Below are 10167 nucleotides of genomic sequence, written 5' to 3'. Positions count from 1 at the left end.
CCCTAGGAACGTAACGGTTGTATTCCGCAGGAACAAGAACAGAAACGAGACGTTTCGAATAATATGGATGAAGTGTTCCTCTCGTCGTGCGGACTTACGACGTTCAACTCCTTGCGGTAGAAACAGCAACTAGTTCAATGTGGCTGGACTCTAAACAAATGAACAAACTCTCTCTGAATATATGTTGACAATACATAACAATAAATTGTGAGTAATTTGTGCAGAACTGGTTTTATGAATTCAAAACTGTATTATCACTGATTCCATAGTCATGTTTTGTTATCCGCGACACAGCAATATATATATATATTCTAAAGCTTCACCATTAAACACTTAGTTATATATGTATATCACTGTCAAAAAAGTTGTGTTGTGAATTAGCACAAAAACTGTATTTTTTCCCGTTACAAATTGTGTTCCCCAGCCACAGACTTACGTGACTATAACAATATTGATTGTTGTACCAATATAAATACGTCATAGACTGACTCCATTATGAACAAAATTTGTAGTACAGAAGATACCAAGAAGGAAAAAACAACATCACTACAGCCTTCCTTGACAATAGAAACCACAACACAATACGACCGTAGCTAGTATATACCAAACCACCTAAAGACCCAACGTGGAGCAAAGACTCCATTTACGTTCCTCCTGAATGTGGATACCAATACACTGGAAAATCAAAAAGACCAACAGAGATCGAAATTCAGGAACATAATAGACATAAAGACTCTGTAATGCCGTTCTAACTGCAATAACCTCTCATGCCAAAGAAGACTAAACTAGAAGATGGAACACTATCAAACTAATGAGATATGAACCACACATAAGAAAATGGAAAGTACAAGAAGTAATTTAAATTCATGTTTCTGATTAGAATTTCAGTCAATTTTAGCATTGAAGTCAGCAGAATCTGCATATCTCTCCTGAAACCGTTCATACATCTAGTTCTAGTGAAGGAGGCACCAGAGGATTGGACAGCACACCCGCCTTTCTGAGATGACAACCCTGGGTCGGAATCCCGCTTTTGCTACCGTATACAGTCCTTCTCCAGACTTCTTTGAAGACGGCAGTATGCAGATTAGCAGTCGAAATTAAGATATAATCTAATCAGTAATTAGTATCTAGTTATAAAAATATCAAAAACTAATTGGTAATTAAACTAAGTTGCTCTTATAGGCTAATAATTACGGTAAAAATTATATTAACAACAATTTCAAGAACAAAAAACCCCGACAGAAGAACTGCAAAGTCAGGAAGAAAAGGTAAGACAACCAAGAATGATCTCAGCTGCAAGATATAAAAATTAGAGAAATGAGGAAATCCACTAAATGTGAGCAAAATAATTTGGAATAAAATACAATAGCTATAGCAGAAAGAATGCCAAAGGAAAAGTAAAGTACGAGCAAAACTACAAACACAGCAATCACTGAAAAATAATATACAACACAGACACCTGTGAGAAGACCCTGCAATAAAAATATTGAAAGGACTAGAACCACAAAGCAAACTGGAAAGACTTGCAAACTTCACCAGAATCACCATAGATTAGAATAATATTACCACTGAAAAAAAAACACAGACACCACTAGCGCTGTTTCAGCATTGAGAACTCAACAGTTGTAGCACTGATAAATCTAAAAAAAGAAGCTCTGAACAAACTAAATGCCAAAAAAAAAAACACTGCGGAAAAAACTAGAAATACCACTAACACTGGAAAAAATAAAATAGCTCCATCATTACTTAAAACATGAAAATTAACTTCATCATTACATAAAACACTAATTGCCATCGTTAAAAATAAGAAAGCTAATTAGCTCAGCAATACTGGAAAGAATAGTTACTCGTAACAGTACTAAGAAGGCTAGTTACACTGAGAGAAACAACATCAAGATCATTAAGAACTGCAAGATCAAAAAGTGTTCACTAGAGATAGGTTCAATAGTACTTGATATATTAGTACAAGTGTAAACCACTCACGATTTTCTAGTGAATTTTTTGTAAGTAAGTTATATTCCTTTCTTTTGTAATATTAGTTTAATTAGTAATATTGGTTAACATGTTTAATATATATTATCTATTTATTATATATATATATATATGAGTGAGGATTATTTTGGATTTTTAGCTTTGTATAAGGATTCAGAACTAAAGTAAAACTATTAAACAGGTTGTACTTCGTGAGATGCTGTTAGGATTACGGCCGAAAATATCGATAACAGTGAGGGTCCACTGCATTCTGGTTATTACAAATTCATACCACCAAGTAGAACTGGTATATCAAATGATATATATTATTTAATTGGTTATTAGTATTTCTAGTTCTCACTTCTGTAAGATGATTCTTTTGATCAGACGTTATTGATGATAACTTAAACATAAAGATGCAAAAAATAATAATCAAGGCGACGTAAGTAACACAAATAAAACTAAAGAACAAAAAGATCAGCAAAAAGGTAATAGTGTGAAAACATCACCACCGCACATCATATAATGGAAAATGCATTAGTAGAGATGTTTTTGTTTTTCCCCGCAAAGCTATACAATGAGCTATATACACTCTGTCCACCGCGGAGAGTTGAACCCTGGATTTCAGCGTTGCAAGTCTGTAAACGTAGCGCAGTCCCACATTAAAGGGTTCACTAATGGATATCAAACAGGGAGGATACTAAATATATCTATAAGAAAGGAAAAATCATTAAAGCAACGGCAATAAAGCTTCCAAAATCTTGTTTTAAAGACGATCAATCAAATCCTGTAAACAAACTTGTCTTAAAAGCAACACACCTTGAATGGATTAATACTGCAGAATGCAAATGTGTTGGCTGATACACTACCTTTGCGTTGAATCTTATATAATCTACATACGCATAATATTAGTCAATTAAGGTATCTCATATCATTAGGTAAAAGGTAAACACTTCATACAAACAATATTCTAAACATTATTTCAGATAAAGGACGAATTGTTTCACCATGATTTACTCCTGGGCGGTTCAACCCGGAATTGTCATAAAAATGTGACTTCAAAACACAAAAACGTATTTAAATAAAGACAATTTTGAGTTGAAAACCGCGCTTGCCAGTCTACACTACTGGAGTGGTTTGATCTTCTAATATATCTAAACGTTAGCACTCAGTTAACCTAGTATAGAAGCCAGCTAGATGCTTCTATTGAAATGATTTAAATAGTCATTTGATTCAAGTCCTTATGAGAAAGAGAGTCCGGACAAATGAAGAGTACTCCAACCCTTCTAACAAGAAGACATGGGATCGAATATTGCCTCTTGCTCCACTTATTAAAGTATTTTCAGGACCTCTTTGTAGACGGTAGCAATGTTAGCAGCCGAAATGTAAGCTATAAACTTATTGGCGTGATAGCAATAAAAAAAACTAGAAATCAACTAATAATTAGACTTTGGTGTTTGTATAGCCTTCTAGCTATAACGCCAACCGATATTCGATAGTCACAATCTTACTATAATCAATATTAACTTCTGATCAAAATAAGCTACCTATATATATATACCTACTAATAAACATAGCGAGTTAAATATAATGATCAAACTATATTACTTGTGATGGCTATAATGCTTTGTTTCATCATATCGGTTCTTAAGTTATACAAGCTAGATGTTGGGTTTGTTTGTTTTGAATTTCGCGCAACACGAGGGCTATCTGCGCTAGCCGTCCCTAATTTAGCAGTGTAAGACTAGCGGGAAGGCAGCTAGTCATCACCACCCACCGCCAACTCTTGGGCTACTCTTTTACCAACGAATAGTGAGATTGACCGTCACATTATAACGCCCCCACGGCTGAAAGGGCGAGCATGTTTGTTGTGACGGGAATTCGAACCCGCGACCCTCAGATTGCGAGTCGAGTGCCCTAACCACATGGCCATGCCGGGGCCCTAGATATTGGGAAATGTGAGAATATAATATAATAGATTAGCAAGATATCAGGACTGGTCTATGAAAAATCGTTTCACATGTATTCATGTTAACTAATAAAACGCCTTATATGTTTTCATATCAAACACTGCAACAGCGAGAAACTAAATTTTGCATAACTACTAACTAGTTTATGTTTTTGAAAATGGACGTAACACGTGAAAATAATTCGTAAAGACGTGGATTTTTTTTTTCAGTCGGAACACGATTTATTTAGTGTATGTTCTTCTATAATAACCTATTCAGCTGAGCAAAGTATTTTATTGATTAATATGTCAAGATCCACAAAAATCCAGTGAGTGGAGACGTTTTACAATTATAATAAAATAAAGGATCGTGTTGATAAACTGCCCAAATTCTCTCCACCACCAACAACAAGTGTTACTGATTTGAATTTTCTAACTTCTAATGAAACAAAAATGATACACTTAAGTTTGTTTGTTGTTAAGCCCAAAGCTACAGAATGGACTATCTGGTCTTTGCCCACCACGAGTATCGAAACTCGATTTGTTGCGTTATAAGTCTTCAGACTTGCCGCTGGGCCATTGGGAAGGGCGATACTTAAGCACCTATAAACTAAAAACAATTTTAATAACTTCTTTTGAAACTAATTAACTTTTGTTTATGTGTTAAATTGTTTGACTCACAACTAACACTTAATTTTTACAAGCAAGACAATGTTGTTGTTGTATTTTTTTTTTTTTAAATAGATAAAACTAATACAAGAATTCGTACAACAAACTATCTGATTTTATCCATGATATGTAATACAGGATGTTTTCATTTGTACATAACACGTTTTCAATTATTCTATTCACGCGATGCTTAAAAAGATGAGAAAAAAGAAACGTGCACATGTTTTTTTTTTTTCATAATCATACAAGCTCCTTAATCTTTTAGTACTGAATATATTAAATTTGGCACCATAAAGTCACAACAGAATTTATCTGGCAGCGAACATTAATAACTGCACATCAGAATCATGTAAATAACGTCAGACCTTTGAAGATTGATATTGTTATGCACGTCATAATGACGTTAGAAACAATAAAGTACAGATATTAATATTGGTACGACAGCCACGTTAGCATGGTAATCAGTAATCTCGGTTTATGCTTAAAAATGGCAGGTTTTACAACTGTTCAATACTTTTTTTTACGCTGATATTTTATGAAACTATGATTCTAGTAAGCAAAAAATGACTAACTTTTTATATCTGCAAAATACGACGTTACCATAAAAAGTTACATAAAGGTTATGCTTTACTTTAAATTAGCTCAATACTGAAATAAGAAGGGTTTATGGTAAATATTTTTTAAAGTACTAAAACGGACGGCACCAATATAAACGTTAAATAGAATTTCATTTGAACCTCGATGAAAAACGACTACAGTTATAACAAAAGCTACTATGTAATAACATTGATTGATAACATGTATCACTTATTTTTATTTAAAGTCTCCCAAGTCAACAATCTCGCTTTAGTGAAGAATCAGAATTGATCTCATTCAAACGCAAGGCTTAAGCGTATGTAGATTTTCTATTTCTTTAATGCTTGATACGCTTTTCTTCTTTTAATGCATCGTGACAGCAGCCTCATGCTATGTTTTATAAACGAGGTATTCAGATTTAATTGTACAAAGAAGACGTATGACGCCTGGCATTTTTTCTCAAAAACAAAACAAAAATAAATATACATTTAGCTTTACGATACTCTATAGTGAAAATGGTTTCAATTTGAACGCAGCAGAAATTAGTTTTTTTGTGACGAACCGTTTTGCTTCTTCGTCTAGGTGAATTAAATATGTAGAGGAGATGTGTTTAATTGCTTCTTCGTCTAGGTGAATTAAATATGTAGAGGAGATGTGTTTAATTGCTTCTTCGTCTAGGTGAATTAAATATGTAGAGGAGATGTGTTTAATTGCTTCTTCGTCTAGGTGAATTAAATATGTAGAGGAGATGTGTTTAATTGCTTCTTCGTCTAGGTGAATGAAATATGTAGAGGAGATGTGTTTAATTGCTTCTTCGTCTAGGTGAATGAAATATGTAGAGGAGATGTGTTTAATTGCTTCTTCGTCTAGGTGAATTAAATATGTAGAGGAGATGTGTTTAATTGCTTCTTCGTCTAGGTGAATTAAATATGTAGAGGAGATGTGTTTAATTGCTTCTTCGTCTAGGTGAATTAAATATGTAGAGGAGATGTGTTTAATTGCTTCTTCGTCTAGGTGAATGAAATATGTAGAGGAGATGTGTTTATAGAAATATTCAGTATCGGTTCTAAGTCCAAATCTGTGTGAAAAGATTACAAGAATAAAGTGTTGATTTCGTTAATGACAAATTTATGATCAGTAGTTAAATATTAAGCATAATATATTAATTTTAGAATACAGCAAATTGAATAACCAAAATTTTGCAGGTCCTTCTCTAAACGATATTGGTCAGACGTGGATACTACTGCCAGATATTTGAGGTTATCAATAGGCATTTCCTTTAATTTGTTTTGTAAAATCTTATAAAATTTTTAAAGTTTAATTGGCTTCTCTTTTACGATATTACATTTCAACTGGCACATCGAGACTTTTAGTTGATAATATCATAACTTTTATATCACCAACTATTTTCTTCTTTTCCAAATGTTCCCCCAATTGGTCAGCGGTAAATTTACGGACTTACAACGCTAAAATCCGGGTGATATTCCCCATGGTGTACAGAACACAGATAGGCTAGTGTGTAGTTTTGCTCTAATGCAAACAAACAGTCTTTTCCAAATACTTTTTTATTTACCAGAGGAGTATGTTTTGGCCTATTATTCTACTGAAATTGAAAACCAGCACAAATAAACGTCGTCCTTTGAGTATTTCGCGACGATCAAAGATGGTTTGATTCTGCCCCGTTGTCAAAATACCATGATTGTTAACGGTATCTCTTACTCCTACAGTAGAAACATTTCAACATAATTATTAACCTAATACTATATTTCAATGTTTAACTTACACGCCCCTTCTTAAACTTCATCATACAAAAACTTGTCTGGAGTTTTCAACCACTTCAATTGTCTAATCGTTCTTCTAGTTTTTATGATCCTCTGGAAAATTTAAATGGTTGACCATGTCCACACATAAAATATTAATGGTTTTTTTTTCTTTTCCAGTAGATCATTTTTTTGCAATCGCTTCCGGAATATCCTGTATTTCTGAATTTATTTTTTTGCCATTTTTGAATCAGTTTTATATTTAAATTATTCGAATGACACTGTCACCCGTCTATATGTTATTCTCGGGCGTCCTACGTTCTTCTTGGACTTTGGACTCCCAGTTGCAGTAAAACGCATCTTACTAAATCTTTGAGCATTTTGTGTTTATTACGTAATTGAATAATGTGTGGTCATTCTAAGTTACTTTTCTCAGTTTTAGTCGAAAGGAAACTTTTAACATCTGTGAGGGTTGTTGGCACTTTGTTATTCATTCATTACAGTTAACTCAATTGAAACAAAAGTGTTAGTGATTTAAAACAGGTGTGGAAAACAAATGTATTGTTATGAAAATGTGGATCAATGGATTAAGCCTACTCAATTCATATATATAACAGTGTACAGAAGTTAATGTGCAGTTATGTTGTGATATTATTTATAACTACAATAATTGTTTATTAACCACAAGGGGAATATATCAGAGACACGGTTTGCCAAGAAGATTTACCATTAGTACGGATGTTTACACTAAGATTAGTAATTTTCTCATGCTGGACTTACATTTACGACAAAAGGCTGTGTCGATTTAAATACCGCCGAAAATATCGTTAAGAACGAGTTATTAAAAACTATGTAAAGTGTAATCAATGACCAGGCAAATTCCAGCTTAAGCAACTTATACCAGAGTTTTCTTCAAAGTATGTTCATTATAACTGATACCTGCCAAAAGATACACACCAGAAAATCGATTGTTCAATCAATACTAAAATATTTCAATATCTAGTGACTTATTTCCTTTTACACGTAGAATGTTCTCAAATGCTGAATTTGGAATCCAAGTTCGGTAAGAACTACGTTTTGTTGCTGTTATGAATATAGTTGGAACTGCTTTGCCCACGAGAAAAATGATTAAGGTGATTCCGCTCGCTATCTCTTACCCTAGGCAACAAGCATTGCAAGTTTGAGTCCACATGTTAAATTTCTGAATAATTTCACGAGTTATTTTGCACATATTTCTTTTCAGATATATTTGAAGACAGAATAAACACCTTGTCGTAGCGCCAAGTCACATAATGGGCCAGCTATTCTCTGTGAACCGGGGGGGGGGGACTATACCCCGTATTTTTATTGTTGTGAGTTAGTAGCCTTATCGCTGACTCACCGGGGAGTAGAATAAATAGAGATGGCATTTTGCTGCTTTGAAATGTGTTAGTCAAAAGATATTTATGTGAACTCTATTGAAATGTGTGGAAATATCTATTACTTAAGCCATTAGTGTGCATATTATTAGATAGCGTTATTTCTTAAAACTATTAGTTTCAATAAAATTACGAAACACCTCTCTTCGGGCCTAATCCATATATCTGTATCATACAGCTGAGTGTATCGGTACCGTTCGTGTGGACATAGCCGTACATCATCTAGAAGTTATACTGCAGGTATGTCATTCGTATTCTATATAGAAAAATTAATTCTTGATCTAGATAATAGCTATATATTTCATTACATAAACAAACCAATGTTAAAACAGATAAAACTACATGAAACAATATAGTACTATATCTACCTCTGCAGATACCATAGTCAGCAGAAGATGGTGATGAATATACACACTGTAATTGCCTCCTGGTGTCACACAGTTGAACTACATTGCATGGCTCCCCTTGCTGACGAGCACAGATTGGACAACAGCCACATCCGTCCGTGACTACCGGAACCCCCTCTGGGCAGAATGCTACGTTCCGCTTACACTTGCAGGGATATATACACGAGTTTGTTATCTGTTTTGGTTGGAATATACAAACAGAAGAATGAAAACATATATTAAGCAAGATGTTTTTGTCAATTGTGAAATAAAATACTTTCAAATTAAAAACATCAGTGCTTCTTATTTAGATTTGAATAACATTAGCAACATATAGGTATTATATAGAAGTACACAAGAGAAACTATCGTTATAAATATTTATACAGAAAAGGGCAACACGACTTCATACCAAAGCAGCTAAGTGCTTATGTAAATCAAGCTCATGGCAACATCATTCTGAAACGTATCCATGTGTACATGCCATTGTATGTATACAAGCTTTGAAACAGGAATCGAATTCAGCTTTAAGACAAACCCTAGTCTACTTTATTCTCATGCCACGAATAAATAATGTAACCATTGTTTGCTTTAATTCCTTCGGAATGTTCCGATTCGCTGCTAACACTTTTCAAATAGCCTCAGAACAAGCTACAAACATGTAGTTCGGCTTTATACAGATCACATAATGAAATATGTATTCATGTACGAATATTTATTACTGGTTTCGTTCACCTAGTCATAAATAACTCCAGTAACTGATGAAGATAGAAGATAATAATATTGATGTATTATTCGATTGGCACAATTCACTAATAACAGATATTTTATTACACTTCATTGGTCAATAATCTCCTGTAATGTATCAATGATAAAAAAAATCAATAATTATAATGTGTCGCACAACAGGTTAAAATTTTTGGAGGGCGTGGGCGTCTGCAGGGGGACAAGAGGAAACACATTTCTTTATTTATTCAGTATATGTGTTTATATATACAGGTTAAAATTTTTGGAGGGCGTGGGCGTCTTCAGGGGGACAAGAGGAAACACATTTCTTTATTTATTCAGTATATGTGTTTATATATATATCCTTAATTTCGACTTTGTCCAACTCCCCCCCCCGGAAAAATTTCTGTTGACGCTCATGTTGGAGGGTTATAAGGCATGATACATATTTTAAGTACAATGCGTCAGATAACTGTACATCGACCTTCTTGCGTAAAGCGTCGTTATATGTTATTAAAGCAAGTAAAGCGAACATTTGAGTACTTTTTCAAGAAGTTTCTGTAAGTTAACCACCATCCAATGTTAATTCAAGCCATCTAAAATATAGACTTATTTTCTAACCAAACTACAGTTCTATCTGAGGTACTGTTAACTAATCTAAATGTTTTAACATTTGAAACTACAAGAACTTGGTGTGAGAAGTACTGTTAACTA

General features: G+C 33.8%; 1 protein-coding gene across 1 annotated transcript in view; it reads right to left on the bottom strand.

Moving 5' to 3' along the window:
* The window catches only part of LOC111087592 (connective tissue growth factor-like), a 55105-nt gene that overhangs the window by 15620 nt on the left and 29318 nt on the right, over nt 1-10167 (bottom strand). Inside the window, exon 2 of the mRNA XM_022394754.1 lies at nt 8711-8924. Within this exon, the coding sequence (XP_022250462.1) occupies nt 8711-8924 (214 nt within the window). The remainder of the gene's footprint in view (nt 1-8710; nt 8925-10167) is intronic.

The sequence above is a fragment of the Limulus polyphemus genome, unplaced genomic scaffold (genome assembly GCF_000517525.1).
Source record: "Limulus polyphemus unplaced genomic scaffold, Limulus_polyphemus-2.1.2 Scaffold2344, whole genome shotgun sequence".
NCBI classification, from domain to species: domain Eukaryota; kingdom Metazoa; phylum Arthropoda; class Merostomata; order Xiphosura; family Limulidae; genus Limulus; species Limulus polyphemus.
Note: the sequence above shows the minus strand (reverse complement) of the source record. Positions and strands in the feature narration are given on the sequence as shown.